The sequence below is a fragment of the Sminthopsis crassicaudata genome, chromosome 1 (genome assembly GCF_048593235.1).
Source record: "Sminthopsis crassicaudata isolate SCR6 chromosome 1, ASM4859323v1, whole genome shotgun sequence".
Lineage (NCBI taxonomy): Eukaryota > Metazoa > Chordata > Mammalia > Dasyuromorphia > Dasyuridae > Sminthopsis > Sminthopsis crassicaudata.
In genome coordinates, this window is record NC_133617.1 from 425845169 (window position 1) to 425862244 (window position 17076).

Below are 17076 nucleotides of genomic sequence, written 5' to 3' on the forward strand. Positions count from 1 at the left end.
TGATATGGGAGGGTCAAATGAGGATCATATGAGAAGAAGGAAGGGGGAAAAAATGAGGCTAAAGAAAAGAAGAATTAAGAGAGGTCTCTGAACTATAAAAATAGGAAATGTTTAAGGGAATCAAGGAGAAATATAAAGAAGGAGGCAGTCTGAAAGGTCAGGAAAAGTAGTCAAGGAAGAAGCAAAGTAATTTAAACATAAAGAGAAAAGCTGCAGATTCTCCTGTCATGCTTCAGAAAGCATGTGTCTTAAACCCTGCAATGTCCCAATAATTCACTGCAGTGCTCTGGAAGACTGTTTCATGAATGCACACATACTTTCCCCCCTCTTTTTCTTTTCTTAAGGTGATGAGGTACCTGGAATTATTTTTTTTTAATAAAATTACTACTACATTTTAAACATTCTCCATTTTAACTTTATAGTTAAAAAAATATGGTATACCTATTGCTTCAAATGACAAATAGAAAAAAAACTACTCCCATTTTTAGACCAACTTGATGTAATATAGTTTAGTTCCCCAAAATCTGAATCAGATTAATTGAAATGAAAGTTCATGGGCTTCATTTTCCTCAATTACTCAGTTCTACTAATACATTAACCAAACCTATTCTCCACTTCACAGGAGTGTTCTGGGTACCTCCACATTGACTTAAAACAAAACCAGTGATAAGAATAGAAAGAAAATAAGAATTTGCTTTTTTGTCAAATAAAATAATAATATTGGATTCCAGGGGCTGGAGACAGTTACTTGCCCTTTAAAAATTAGAAAATAAAATCAAACAATAAGTGGTTTACTTATGGCTACACAGTAAAAAAGAGTCAAGATTTGAACTCAGATTTTCTTACTATAAAGAACTTTCCCACACTACTACCACTTCTATTTTTTTTTTACCTCTAAACTTGACAAATTTAGAGAGAAGAGGAGAGAAAGAGACAGACAGAGACAATGGGGGGAAAGGGAAGAGAGACAGTGAATAAATGTTTTCATACACCAAGTAAAACAGAAGAGTAAATTAATCCAAGAGAGGTCAACTAACTTGCCTAAACCTCACAACTAAGTAGTGATAAAGCTAGGATTAGAAATCAAGTTTTCCTAGTTCTTTTATTCTATACCTGAATTTGTGATGCTGCTTTGTTGCAAAAATTATTGCCGAGCAGTATCTTCTTCATGATTAAGTTTTTATTTATGATGATGACTTCAGGATACTGGAATTAAACATAATTGTAAACTATTCTTCTCTATTTTTCTCTTAGGGAAGGGAATGAAGTTAGCAATTATAAAAGGAAGGAAGGAAAGATAAAAGAGTGGAAGGGGAAGGAAGAAATAAGAATGTTTTAAGAGCTTATTATGTAGTAGAGAAAGATAAACATTTATAAAGCACCTACTATATGCCAGGCACTTTGTTAAGTGCTTTTTACCAATATTATCTCATTTAATCCTAACAACAAATCTGAGAAATAGATTCTGTTCCCATTTTGTAGTTGGGGAAACTGACATATACAGAGGTTAAGTGATTTGCCCACATATAGTAATTCAGATTTAAACTCAGAACTTCCTGAATCTGAGGCTAACAGTCTATCCACCTCTATCCACTATTTACCTAGCTACCTTTTTGCCTCTAGGCAGAAAGTAATTTCTTCTTATAATGTTTAAATGCACAATCAATTTATTAATTTTACCAGTTGAAATAGTTTAGCTATTCAACAACCATTTATTAAGTTTATTGTAAGTACATACATTGAGGTGGATACAAAAAAAAATAATAATAACATAAAGCCCCTGAGATTCAGAAGTGTTATCCAGAAATTCATCTCATGAATCTAGATTAGACCATTGTCTTTGCAGAAGAAAAAAAATTCAAACGATGAGACACAGAGTTTGCCCACAAAGTTGTACAGAGGGTCAGACAAAGTCTAGGAGCATTGGACACTTATTAGTGTCCATTAGTAAACCATTAGTGGTTTTACTCCAGTAGAGAGAATTCTGGGAAGTTGGGGACATAAGAGATTGTTCAGCAAAGGAATAGAAACAGCACCATGGATGATTTCTATCTATTCATCATATTTAATTCTAGTACCCTGATTCTGCTGACTAGCTCCCTAATTTCTCTTATCCATGGCTAAATATTAGCTAAAGAGAAGAAAGGTTATCTTTAAATTTTATTTTCACATATTTTCTTCTAATTACATATGAAAACAATTTTTTTACATTTTTGAATTCCAAATTATCTTGCCTCCTCCTCTTTCCCTTTTCTCTCTCTTTCAGAAAGATACACATTGTATGTGTAGTCAAGAAAAACATATTTCCACATTATCCATGTTGTGAAAGACACAGAATAACAAAAAAGAAAGAGATAGGTATTTTTTAAAGTATGATTGCATGTGCATTCAGATTCCATTTGTTTTTGTTTTTTAAACACTGACATGGCTCTGGAGTGGTGATAAAATAGATTGTAAATTTAGTGTGGAAGTAAGAGTAATAATCACATTATCATGTAACCTGACATTCACAAACCACTCTCCTCATATTACTTTGGTAGGTCATTCTAATACCATCATTTCCATTTTTCTGATAATGAAACTGAGGCTTCGAGAAAATGACTTGCTTATAGAGAAAATCACACAGCTTACTATGCCACTTATTAAGTAGCAGAATAGGAAATTGAATGAAGAAGGCAATGGAAAAAAAGAGCACTGACTCTGGAGCCAGAGGAAGTGGGTTCAAGCCCTACATCTGATGTTTGGTATCCAGGAGATTTTAAGCAAGTCCTCCAATCTCCTTTGGCCTCTGTTTCCCTCTCTGAAAGGACTAGATGACCTCTAAGGTCCCTTCAAGGTTTAGATTTGTGGGTCTGTGAATCAACTGACTCTGAGTTCAATATTCTTTCCATTATGCAGTTTCTCTGACACACAAATCCCGAGATGATTCACAGGCTCAGTTGAGGGGCAATTGCATCAATAGCCAGTCACAAGGCTTGAGCTGTTGACTTGTTTTGTCCCCCAGCACCTACTCAGAGTTTGCTGCATTGAAGTGTGGGCCTTAAGGGAGCACTACAGGTCTTCTGATAGACAAAGACTGCAGAAATGGTTACAAATCGTTTTGAAGATTATTTTCATCTTCCAAGTCAATAGTTTTAAAAGATGAATATGTACCCTGTGACCTGCTGTAAACTGATTTCCTAGATTTTGAAAAATAGTCCATAGTTTGAAAAGAAGGAAGGAAAGAATGGAGGGAAGAAGCAGAGGAAGAAGAAAGGCAGGAAGGAAGGAAAAGAGAAAGGAGGAAGGAAGGAAGGAAGGAAGGAAGGAAGGAAGGAAGGAAGGAAGGAAGGAAGGAAGGAAGGAAGGAAGGAAGGAAGGAAGGAAGGAAGGAAGGAAGGAAGGAAGGAAGGAAGGAAGGAAGGAAGGAAGGAAGGAAGACTTGATACTTATATTTGGTATAGGGTTCAATTTTTTAGTGTGATTTCTTCTATTTTTTAATTTCTTGACTGAGTCTTTGATGAAAACACAGGTCTTTTAGAAAAATCCAAAGATACTTCTAGATTGATCCAGAAGACTACAGTCAACAATACTTACAAGTAGAGTGGATCCTGTGCTAGAAAGAATACTCTTTTTTTAACCACCCTCTTCATTGTGAAAAGTAAGAAACATAGTCATGAGACTAGTTTTGTTTTGTTTTTGTTTTTTTCTGCCAACAGCTATTTGAATATTTGTAACATCATTTGCAGGCCATAGAAAGTTATCAATTTATTGAACCCAAGCAGTGGAAGGTTATTGTACTTAGTTTCAGCTCATCATCACCTGTAGTTACCTTAGCAAATTATTTTGCAGCCTGTGAACCAGTCATTCCTCACTCTTGTCTTAGGATCTTGGATCCTTAGTAAGTTCTTGTTTGTGGAGCTAAATTTGCAAAATTTATAGAATGATAGATATAGATATAGAATGATAGAATGATAGAATGATATAGAATGTAATTGAAAGGGTTTCTCTTATGAAGTTACTCTGCATATATAAGTAAGCATACCTATAAAATAGGGAAGGATAGAATGAGTAATATAAAAGTATTTTCAAGGTCTATAATCTATGAACTTATGTACTTCAGTGGACATTGGCCCAGCTGGCCCAGGAAAAAGAATCCTTTTAAAATTGTACCTATTAAATGGCAATTCAGTAGCTCCCCTGGCATTCTGCTCTCTTGGGATACAAGTGAATCATTGTTGCTTTGCAACTATGTTTTTCCATTGAGGTCAACACAGCAAGTATAGAGACAATACCCTGAGAGCTCCACCCCCCCACTACAGTTTCCCAAGCCAGAAATTTGAATTATGCTCCTTTACATATATCTGGCATTCAAATATAATTTTAAGAAAATCCTTCATTCTGTTTTCCAAAGTGAAGGCTGCATGATGGAAATACCCTCTCAGTCTGATGAGTAAAAAACCTCAATCAATTTTTTAAATTCTGACCTGTTTGTTGAACCAGAGGACACATGCTTTTATGTCATTTGAAGATTCCTGAATAGCCTTAACACATTGTTACCTTTTCCACTATCTTGATTGTTTTCATTATTCCTGTGAGAGGGCCAAGATTTTGGAGAAATGGTGCTCTTGTCTGCTTTTGAGAACTGAGAAGCAGAAATACCCAAGTATCTAATTTTCCATACCCTAAATCTTCTAGGAATAATATTGCCTATTTTTAAATCCCAATGTGACCATGATGTGAGAGTAAAGAAGGTAATAAGACCCTGATTGTCTAGCTATATGTATGAACTCTTAAAAATTGGAAATTGTGTAAAAGTAAAGTAGAGGAGAAGCAAAAATCTTATGATTCTCTTTATTGGAGAAGAATGAAGTAGAGGAAATCTCATTCCCTTTGGCATCAAAGTTCTGATTTTGAAAGCCTAGCACTCCTTAATTTATTTGAAATGTTTCAGATCCTATTTTCTCACCAGTACAATGGAAATTATTATGGTTAATACATAATTAATAAATTAGAGCTCTATCTGCTTCACAAAATATTTTCAACATTCAACTAGAGTAACAAATATGGAGAAAAAATCACAGCAATGGAAACAAACAGAAACTTAAGATATTGTTACTGTTTTCTACAGACACATTGAGAAATTAGGACATGGGTTGTAACTTTGGCATAGCAAAAAAAAAAAAAAAAAAAAAAAAAAAAAAAAAAAAAAGGCCTTTGGTTAAGCAGGAGATTGAATTGGAGATGTTTCTGTAATGTTCTTTTACCACTGATGATGAGGGCTTAAAAGAAAAACCAACAACCTAGATTGAAGGGAAAATAGTTAAATAATTATGTTTCTCTTCTAAAGTTTCTTTTGCCTAACATGAAACTATTAAGAGAAAACCTAATTGACTGCAAGTTTCATTTCTGCTGAACTTAGCCAAAGTGTCAATCATTGTTCCACAGAAGATTCTGTAACTGTTTAGTCCATGTTCAATTTGCAGTCTTTACCAACTTTCTGTTTGCTGAGATGTCTGCTCTCGTGGGCTAATACAATTTCCCTTTTCCACTTTAATTGTTACGAGATAAATCCAGTAGGTAGATAAAACTGTGTGGCATACCAGAATTAGCATCAGAAGACTAGAAGTTGAAATCCCAATTCAAGATAAATTATGATGCATTTATTAAGTACTATTTAGAAGCACTACGCTAGTGAGGATACAAAGATCTTTAAAAAAAAAAAAACTGCTCTCAAAGATCTTATACTCTATTAAGAAGAATTGAAGAAGTATAAGATAAAGAATAAGGAGAGGCAAACTGAAACATTTGAGGAAGGACAGGTTGTTTTTTACCTAGGGAGGTCAAAGGGGTTAGAGAGATTTGAGGAAAGATTTGAGTTAGCATTTGAATTACACCTTGAAAGAAAAGTAGAAAAAGATAGAAACAAAGATGGAAATGATGGAGAGAAGAGGACTTGATTCCAGACTTGAGATAAGAAAAGAAAGAAGAAAGAAAGGAAAGGAGAGAAGAAGGGAGTAAGGAAGGAACAAAGGAAGGAAAGAGGAAGGAAGGAAGAAAGGAAAGAAGGGAGAGAGGGAAAAAGAAAGGAAGGAAGAGAGGTGGGGGGAGGGAGGGAGGAAGGAACAAATAAAGGAAGGAAGGAGGAAGGGAGAAAGGGAGAAAGGAAGGAAAAAAGGAAAAGGAGGAAGGAGAAGAGGGAAGGAAGGAAGAATGAAATAAGGGAAGAAGGAAGGAAGGAAGGAAATTAGTATTTATTAATTCCTATTGCATGTTAGGCATAGAACTAAGAATTTTACAAATATCTTATTTGATCCTCACAATAATCCTGGAAGGTAGGTGTTCTTATATTCCCCTTTTGCTGTCAAGGCAACTAAAAGAGGAAGTAGTTAAGTGAAAGCATTTGCCCAGGGTCACATAGCTAATAAGTATCTTGGGACAGATTTGAACTTCTGCTTCAAATGCCCTATATGCCATAAAATAGGGTAATATGGCATAGAAAATACTCTCGAATGTTGGTAAAATAGAGGTCTTTATAACCACTAAGTCACGTCAACTCTTCACTAGAAGGAATATACATTTATACATACATATATATATGTATATATGTGTGTGTGTGTGTGTGTGTGTGTGTGTATATATATATATATATATATATATATATATATATATATATATATATATATATATATATATATATATATATATATTTGAGACCCTTTATATTTTATTGCCACTCAGGTATACTAAAGTATGACGAGAAAATGACTGTGCTTTTCTAGTAGGATGAAAGAGTAAACATGTCCCTCTTTCCCATAGACTAGACTAGAACCTAGAATACAGAAAGAGGAAAACTTTATAGGATAAAGTTAAACATTCTTGTTATGTTTCCACATCTAATACAGTGGACCACTCAAAATTCTAGGATTAAAATAGGCAATTTCTTTGATAAAAATATACAATCATTAATCTTCATATAAAACCAGCTCATGTGACCACATAAGCTCTGTTGCTTATTGTTTGAATCTTCATGATTCCGGTAAAAACATTATACAGGGAGATGAAAGAAGGTCACAAAGAAAAAATAGTCAACAAAAAAATTCTCTTGGGGATTAGAAGTTCCCTACCAGGTCCTGGAGCTAACTTTACCTTCTCCTTGCCAGAAGGGCCCATATCTTGCTTCTAGATTAACCTATCTAAAGACATAGTTGTTACAAACTTCCCCTACATCCACCCACTCTACTGTATTGTTTACCAACTCACCACAATCCTGGTTGGTGATGATTAGATTACTCAAAATACTCTATTTTTCCTACCATTTTAGATTACTACAATCTACTTCCTTGACCCTTGATGGCCAATAACATGGACAGCTAGATTTTTTTCAAAATTACCTTCATATTACAACTCCCAGCCCTTTCTCTTTGCAAGAAAGAAGAGAAAGAAAACAAATAGCATAAAAATGATCAACATGAACCTGTGCCTATTGTTAATCTGCCTAGCTAAGTGGGGATCATTCCATTTCTTGAAGGATTTTTAGAGGAATTATATAATCATAGCTAAACATTAGGAAAATTACTGAACCAATAATATGGAGAATGGGTTTGAAAAGGGGTAGACTAAAGGCAGAAATACAATTTATTGTTTCCATTATGATAATCAAAATGAGAACAGACAAAGCATTGCACTAAATTGATAGCACTGAACATAGAAAATAGGTGCCAAATGCCAAAAAATGGCAAAAATTAAAATGAGAGTAAAATCTGACAACTGGTTGGACATGTGGAAGGAAGGCTTAACAATTATTTCAATGTTCTTAATTAGCTTTATGACCATGGGCAAAGTATTTAAAGTCTTTCAACCTCATTTTTTTTCATCTTTAAAATGGGAGTGGTGGGTGAGATATATGAAACAGAATTCTCCTAGGTTGCTATGAGATTGAATGAAATAATATAACAAACTTAGATAAAAGAGATATCTTTTTTTTTTAAAAAGCCTATTAAATGTCAGCTGAGATGATGAAAAAGAACAATACTACAAATTTCATTAAAGTATTTATTATTTCCAGCCTAATTCATTAGGGTATCTGTTGTCTGACTTCTCATTCAAATATAGGCTCCAAAACACAAGTAGTGGCAGCCTGTGAAATAACAGCTAGTACACAAGTAGAGTTAATTCTGAGAATTCCAAGGCAGAAAGAAGGATTAAATGGAATGATTCCCTGGGGGGAAAAAAGATAAGCCAATTCCTCAGTAGTTCCCGTTTTTTTAATGTGTTTCATTCAGCCAGTAAGGATGACCTAACAGCAGCTTGTCAAGTTGAATTGAAATCACACATAAGATTCTGCATTCATGGATCTTCCACAGTTCATTGGTTTGCTACAACTAGTAGGTATGGAGAATGCTACCATCATAGGCAAGGTAAGGGCACATTTGCTCTTTCACTTCACTAGGAGAGTATGGTTATCCTGTGAATATACCTATTACATCTTTATGGCATAAAATCTAGATAGAATGTAAAGGGTCTCATTCTCAGTGATGAGTTCAATGATCTTAGAAAGGCATGAATACACTTGAATGAAATGATGAAGAGCAAAGTAAACAAAATCAAAAGAACATTGTATACAGTAACAATAATGTTGTTTTAAGAAGGACTTTAAATGACTATGTCATTTTGACTACTATAAATATATAAATTAAAAATAAATTAAATATAAAGATACTTTTTTGTATCCAGAGAAAGAACTGATATATAGAAGTATTTACAGAGTAATTTTACATACACACACAGATACACATACACACAACTATTTGTATCTAATGGTAGCCACCTGTAGAGGCAGAGTGAGGGGGAAAGAAAGAAAAAAAAAGAAATTTATATGATATATGTATTATTATATATTTAAGAGAAATAATGAATTGTACATAATAGATTTGCAATTTCATTGCATAGTTTATAGAAATGCTTGTTTTATTCCTTAAATTAACAATAAAGTGATTAATTTGACTAAAAATAAATAAATAATTTTTTAAAAGATATATGCATCTTCCTTCTAATGAAGAGGTGATATGATATTGAGGTTTTACAAGCATCTGCTTTAACAATATATTTTCATCTACCTTGAAGGTAGATGTAGAAGGAAAACTATTCAAATCCAGGTTTCCTGACTTTAAATGGAGAAGGGTATGGGGATATTGTTAAAGGCTATAGTATCTGCTTTCTCCTGAGTTCTGAGCTTTAAAAAATAGAAGTCAACCATGACTTCATACCAAATGAGAATTGGTTGAAGAAACTGGGAATGTTTAGCTAGTTAGAAAAGAGAAGAGCTAAGATAAGTGTCTTCAAGTATTTGAAGAATTGTTCTATGGAAGAGGAACTAGTCTTTTTCTGCTTGGTTTCAGAGAACTGAACAAGGAGCCATGAGAGGAAGCTGCAAGAAGGTAAATTTAAGCTTGATAAAAATGAAAATTTCCTAACAGCTAGTGCTCTCTCTAAGTGGAATCAGTCACCCCAGGAAGTAACACCCCAATCCCCCAGGTTCTTCAGGAAGAGATTTGTCATCTTTCCTAGAAAAGAAGAATAGGGCATTTTATTGGAGCTTGAAAAATCTAGATAGAATTTCGATGGGAATTGTGGACACAGGGAAGAGAAGGGAGAATTCCAGCACATAGGGAACAGTGAGATCAAATGAATGGAATCAGTAAATCAAGGTCTGAGGAAGGATTATGACAACTAGTTCTTTTTGGCCAAGGCATAGATTTTGGAGAAGGATGATATAAGCTTAGAAAGATAGAAGTAATACCAAATTGGGGAGGACTTTGAAAATTTTCTACTGTACTCAAGAAACATAGGATAATAGACTTTAGAACTTAATAGGACCTTAGAAATCATTGAATCCAACCTCTTCATTTCATAGATAAGGAAAAAGGGACAATAAATATTAAAGGACTTGTCCAAGAATACACAACTAGGAAATAATCATTGAAGGGTTTTGAGGACATAAATGACATGACATGAATGTGACATTAGAAAAAAATGTCCTAGCACCAACATAAAAGATGAACTGAGGTGGAGAGAGAATAATAGGTAGAAAGGCTAGAAAGATTCTAGTAGTATAGTTTATGTGGATGTCAAATAGTAGGCAAACTAGGATAGTGGCTATGTTCGTGTGAAGGACAGGGAGCAAATATATGAGAGATAGGTAAGAAGAGAGGAAAAAGCCCTACCTAAGTTTTCTTTTTAGTTTGCAATACAAACTCTATATCTAGAATCTTCTTAAGCACATAAAAAAGTTACCTGGAGGCAAAAAAAAAAAAAAAAAAAAAAAAATAATGCCACAGTTTTTCAAAGAGAACTTGCTGTTTCACCAAATCCCTCCAATCGTTGTTCATTTTCAATGTAGAAATCGGAAGCTGAGTAATAGACTAAATTCAAAGTCATTTTCCATTTCCAAAAAAAGCAAGACATCCCATTTTAGGAGCGTGGATGTTTTTTAACATTTAATGGATAGAAATTTTATATATCCCATAAGAATTATTCAAGAACATCTTCCAATTCCACTTTCAGAGACCTATTGTAAACTTGCTTTTATAGTTATAGCTTGGATCCAAGAAATTTATTTCTTCAGCTGCAGTCAGAAAAAAGGAATGTCTAATGAGATTTTGCTATGTAAGTGGAAGTGTCATGGTGGAATTCTTTGGAAGACATGGCTCATTTGAAGGTAGAATATTAAAACATCAAAGGGTTGTTTTTTTATACACATGAAATTCACACGTTAGTAGTGCTAGTGGCACTAATAATAAACATTCACTTTACATATTATATTTTCAGAGCATTTTTACAATGTCATTTATTCCTTAGGAGAAGGAACAAAAAGTTCTAAGATGCAGATTTTCATTTTGCGTGTGAGGGAATAGTGGAAGCATATAGGAGTCAGGAAGCTAACAAAGCCTGAACAGAGAGCCAGAATCAGCTTTAAAACTGAGGACTTTGGCTCTATGGCTTGGCTAACCCCTTCCAGGTATAGAAACAGATGGAGTCACAGAATCCAGGGGTGAATCAGGCCCCAGCTTGAATTATGCTTCTGATGCTTTTCAGATGTGGGACTTTTATGGGCATTTCTGAGTCTAAATGCCCTCATCTATAAAATGGGGATTATAACCCCCATAGTGTCAACCAAAATGCTTGCTATGAGGATTCAATAAAATAGCATATGTAAAGCATATTGTCAAGTTTAAAATGGATGTACAGAGTAAATGTATGTCAGCTAGATTCTCCTTCAATACAATGTTAGTACTCATCGACTACTCTTTGTCTTTCCCAGCATCTACTACTTCTTTTTGCACATGGTGGGTGCCTAATAATTGCCTCTTAGAGTGGAACTAAGGACAATCAACTAGCTAACTTAAGCTTCAAATAAGTGGTAGGTAGAGAAGTGGAATAGGAACCTGACTTGTGCTTTCATACATACAGGAAACTCCCAGGTGAGGAAACTCCTTCTGTTAACTCAGATTAATGTTACCTATTCTGCTATTATTTAGAATCTTAAAAAGTATTATTAGAGCAGGAATTTCAGTGATTTTGTCAGGGACACACACCCAGCCAACATGTATTAATATCAGTGCTTGAACCTAGGTTATTCTGGCTAGCTTAATGCCTGTTGTACCATACTATCTAGAAAAAAATTGAAAATTTTTCATTCATGCAATATACTTCCATACTTCATTTGTTCCTTCTACAAAGGGGGAAATTAAAAGTTTAGGGGGAAAACTGATAGAGGATAATTTTATCCTATATATATATAATTAATGGGAGAGAGAGAGAGCTTTTTTGGTTTTTTGCCAAAGGGGTCAACAGGCAGCCATGTATAGAAAATGAACGCATCTTCTAAAATTAATTGTGAGGCTGCCCTCTCATATGATATTACGAATATCCTGTTGAGGGACACAGAAGGAAATGTCATCCCTTTCTCTTATAAGTAATTTATTTATTAAGACTTGTTCATAATTAAAAAGTTCATATCTAAATAACATGATGTATCATCCTGAACTAAAAATAATGCTTTATTATATGCATACTAGAGTTTTTGTGTGTTTTTTGTTTTATAATTGAAGGCTATTAATCAATGCAGCAGCATGATTCATGTGAATATTGATCATTATCTGCCCAGCCTCACTGTTAGCATTCCATTTAATGATGGCCAATTTCAATATTAATTAGAAAAATGCATTTACTCTATTTTGCCATAGCTGATTAGTGACTAGAAATAGACTCGTGTATAAGTTGCACATTTCATTTGAACCATGCTTAAAATAAAAAATGATTCCAGCAACAGGGTATCAAGTCTTTGACTAAGCTGTTTATCATTTTAGAAATTAAAGGCTTTCCTTGTTTGTTTTTCTTGATAACTTTGTTGTAGTGGTTTAAATTTTTTGAAAGAGAAAGAGAAACATATGCAGTGATTCTTCTTGGCTCTCATAAGAAAACAAAGGAACATGTTAACAGTGGTCAGTAATAAGTAGTTCCATTTTTATCATCCTTTTATTTTAAATAGGACTGGGGGTGGGACTATTTTAAGTGAAGCAGCATGTTCATGTACCACCTACAGCTCAGGGGATTGCACCCACCAATTCCTGATATGGTATCCTAGCTAACAAAAGGCAGCTAGGTTTGAAACAAGACTTATAGGATAGCTAAGAACACAAAAAGTAAACAGGTGACATGAAATCTTGAATGCTCTACAGGAAAAATAAATAAATAACCTGTGACTGTGTGTGATATTGTCTACCAGCTCTTCCTTTGCCATTTTAGCATGGATATTGCATTGTTTTGTTGTTGTTGTTTAGATATACGAAGATTGTACAGCAAATGGCCATCAATAGTATTCTTAGCTGCCATGCAATCAATCTGGCACAGTGCCTTTCTGCTCTATGACTCCCAGATGCATTCAGCACGTTGTCATAATAATACCATGGTTGGCTCCATGCCCATCTGTTTTAGTAATTACTGTCATGTAAACTGATCTTTCTAAACTGGAAACTGCATTGTTGTAAGGTAGCCAGTCATAGTTACTTTTTGAATAGTGGTGTTTCTAGATAGGTTTTGGTGGTTGTTTTAAGAAATAATTTAACAGTTCTAAAATTTTAATTTTACTAGGATAGGAAATATGCTGAGGGTACATTGGGTGATATAATTCACCAGTAATTGAACTTTCATTCAGATGAAAGAGCAAGTAGTGTGCACCTTGGTTTTTCATAGTCATCCATTGTCAGATCAATAACCTGAAGATATTAATAGTTCAAATGTGAAGAAAGTGAAAGCTGTTTTACTTAAATGAGATGGCTAGACTTACTCTGATTCATGGCAATTTTCTATAAATGGCTTCTGTGTGAGCACAGTCCTTTCCACAGGGGTTGGACTAGGATTTGGATTCATGATGATAACAAAATACCTGACATAGGGATGTCATAAGAGAATGGTAGTCATTTCTCTGACTAACAAAGGCCAGTCCTAGCAGCAGTCAGTTGAACCAGTGGTGGATGAAACTTGAGTATGGGGCCCAGGAGCACACAAAATTCTTTGCTACTACCAAGCCACTAAAGCATCCTAGGGGCAAGCATAACAAGAGCAAACACAAATGTCAATGGAATATGCCAATAAGCATATGCCATCACCGGGAAATTACTTCTTCACTGTGGCATCTGCGCCCAGTCTGTGACATTCAAAGCAAAGGAAAACCTAGACAAGATCTAGAACAACTTCTTCAATTGCCTTGAAGAAGGGGGAATTGAATGTGCCACGGTGGCAGCATGACCCCTGGAGAGACTATTAGAAATGAAAAGTAAATTAATTGGCAAAGAATTAATTTTACCTATCTGGTGAAGAACATTTTGGATGTGACACAGTTAGAGAGGATGAATGGAGATGGAAAGGAAAAAAGAGAAACTTTAATTTACAAGGAAACTCAAGATAGCATCTGGTAAAATGTTATTTTTTTTTCCTATTTTCAACATTATTTATTACCTAGATTTTGCTTCTTATTACTCTCTGGTGCTAACTTACTTTTCTTTTTTATTGTAATAACATTATTTATTTTTAATATATAACTTAAGTTACTTTTTTATCCTTCTCCTTCCCATACTCTGCCCTAGGACTCTTAAGTCAATCTAGACTATTCCTGAACGTATGTTTCCCTAAACATACATTGCTCTTTTCTGCTTCTGTTCAGGGAAAAAAAAAAAAAACAAAAAACAAAACTTTTATTTATTCTTATTTTTTATTCCACTCATTGTAATATCAAGATTAGATAGATTAGAAACAAAGATGCCATCAGGGATACAGCAACAATGTATGCTTAAAAAATACTTCCCCAAAGTTCCAGTTTAGAGAACTAAGACAATTTTTAAATTCATCTAGTTCTTACCCCACAAAGTGACTGAAGAAAGCTCTTTGTCAGCTGAAGAAATCAATTCTAACAAAAGGAAGGGGGGGCAGCACATAAATCAATTATTACATCTATATTAGAACAAGGAAGGAAAATGCATGAATTCTCTTGCCTTCCCCCCCCCTTTTTTGCTGCAAGTTTAGGATTTTGCATTGGGATATGTGCAGGTGTAAACCCCTAAGCCAATTTAGGGTGATCACTGGATATTGTGGACCAGACAGACATATATAACACATTGACTCATGAAATATCATGTTTATATTTCTTGCTATTACTGGATAGTTTATAGTTTGAAATATAGTGGCCAATATAAGATAGATCTGAATAGATTTCAAAGGCATCACATAGCCATGAAATAATTTGATTTTCAAGCCTATTTTAATCTCAAATTTATCTTTGTAGTAGCTCTATAAATAAAATTCAAGCAATAAATCTGTGGTGAAGCATTATTTGAAATAATTTACAGTTTGGCTTGGAGAATAAAAAGATTTGGACCTCGCATTACCTCTACAGTAGAGAATCACCTTCTCATTCATACTTTGATGAATCAATTATTTTATTGATAGGGTACTCTTGCTATCAGCACAAACTGAAATCAATCTACACTTTCTCATTATAGGTGATTTCCTGATGTCACAAAGCATTCATTAAACTTATCTACTATATTCTAGACACCGTGCTAAGCACTGACAATGCAAACAGAAGCAAAAAAGACAGTCCTTGTCATCAAGAAGATTATAGTCTAATGGAGGATATCAACAGAACAGAAAAAATTGGGGGGAAAGAGATGAAGGTATATTACATCCCTTTATTTTTATTGGATTATCTTTTTTATTTAGCTATCATCATTACATTGATTACTTTTTAAAGTTTTTTATTTTCAAAACACATGCATAGATAGCTTTCAACATTCACTCTTTTTTTTTTAACATTCACTCTTATAAAATGTTCTGTTCCAAAATTTTCTCCCTCCCTTCCCCTATCTCCTCCCCTACACAACAAGTAATTTAATATATGTTAAACATATGAAATTATTTTTCCCCTGAGGCAATTAGGGGTTAAGTGACTTGCCTAGAGTCACACAGCTAGGAAGTCTTAAGTGTCTGAGATCAAATTTGAACTCAGGTCTTCCTGACTTCAGGGGTGGTACTCTGCGCCATCTAGCTGCCCCAATATGTGCAACTCTTAACATATTTCCACAATTATGTTATACAAGAAAAATCAAATCAAAAAGGAAAAAAAAAATGAAAAAGAAAACAAAATGCAAACAAAAAACAAAACAAAACAAAAAAAGGTGAAAATACTATTTGTATTCCATAATCAGTCCCCACAGTCCTGGGTGCAGATGGCTCTATTTATCACAAGATCATTGAAACTGATCTGAATCACCTTGATATAGAAAAGAGCCACATCCATCAGAATTGATCGTCGTATAATCTTGTTGCTGTGTACAATGTTCTATTGGTTGTACTCACTTCACTCAGCATTAGTTCCTGTAAGTCTCTCCAGGCCTTTCTGAAATCATCCTGTTGATCATTTCTTACAGAACAATAATATTCCATTATATTCATATACCATAACTTATTCAGCCATTCTCCAACTGATGGGCATCCATTCAGTTTCCAGTTCTTTGCCATTACATAAAGGGCTGTTACAAACATTTTTGTACACTGGATATACCTTTATACAGGCTTTGTAATAAGAGTCTAAAAGAATCAGAATTGTATCCTGGAAAAGAATGATGGCATGATTGGCTTGAACTTTCTCCTTAAAATAGAGGTTCTGGGAGAAATGAGCAGATTAGGAGAATCTAAGGGTGAAATAATTTCATAACTTCTCATAATTCCTGCATTAAGGATCTATTGAATATACTAGAAGACTCTTTTTTCTCTTTTTTATCTCTCCAGTACCAGAAGGCTACCTGGGCTCTTGATATTGTCTACAATTTTTACTAAGAATGAACCTACCTCATTTTTTTTTGGTCAATTTTTAGCCACTGTTTCCTATACTAGTTAGATGGTACATAGAATGCTGGGTCTGAAGTCAGACTCATCTTCCTGAGTTCAAATATGGTCTCAGATACTTACTAGCTATATTGCCTCAGGGGAAAAATAATTTCATATGTTTAACATATATTAAATTACTTGTTGTGTAGGGGAGGAGATGGGGGAAGGGAGGGAGAAAATTTTGGAACAGAACATTTTATAAGAGTGAATGTTAAAAAACAAAACAAAAAAAACATAGTGTCTCCAATATGATCTAGTTCTATCCTCTCCTACTTCTCAATCTTTGCTCCAAACAAGAATCTATCAACAGCACCTACTCTGGAAAGACAGAGACAAAAAAAGAGAGATACCAGTCTTGATATACGTTAACTCAAGTATTTATCACTTCCCATTCTATATCTAGACACCACAGGCTTTTCCTCCACTGTTTCTTTGCTATGGATGACTAGATTTTTCATTTTTCTTTCTATGTCACTGCAGGAGATTCTTAGTCTATAGACTTCATAGAGTAGGTGATGTCATCTGTCACTAAGAGAGTTCAGAGGAATCTTTTGTTTGGGTTTTGCATGTCATCTTTTATATCACTAAATATATATATATATATTTGAATGAGGAGAAAGCTGAATTATCAACTTGAATTAGTATCTG

General features: G+C 34.2%; 1 protein-coding gene across 28 annotated transcripts in view; it reads left to right on the forward strand.

Moving 5' to 3' along the window:
• RBFOX1 (RNA binding fox-1 homolog 1) overlaps positions 1-17076 on the forward strand; it is a 2692248-nt gene that overhangs the window by 2210355 nt on the left and 464817 nt on the right. For 25 of the 28 annotated variants that reach the window (XM_074280462.1, XM_074280471.1, XM_074280466.1 and 22 more), the window contains one exon: positions 9381-9419. The exons of the other annotated variants lie outside the window; for them this stretch is intronic. In XM_074280462.1, coding sequence (XP_074136563.1) covers positions 9381-9419 — 39 coding nt within the window. The remainder of the gene's footprint in view (positions 1-9380; positions 9420-17076) is intronic. 28 annotated transcript variants of the gene reach the window in all.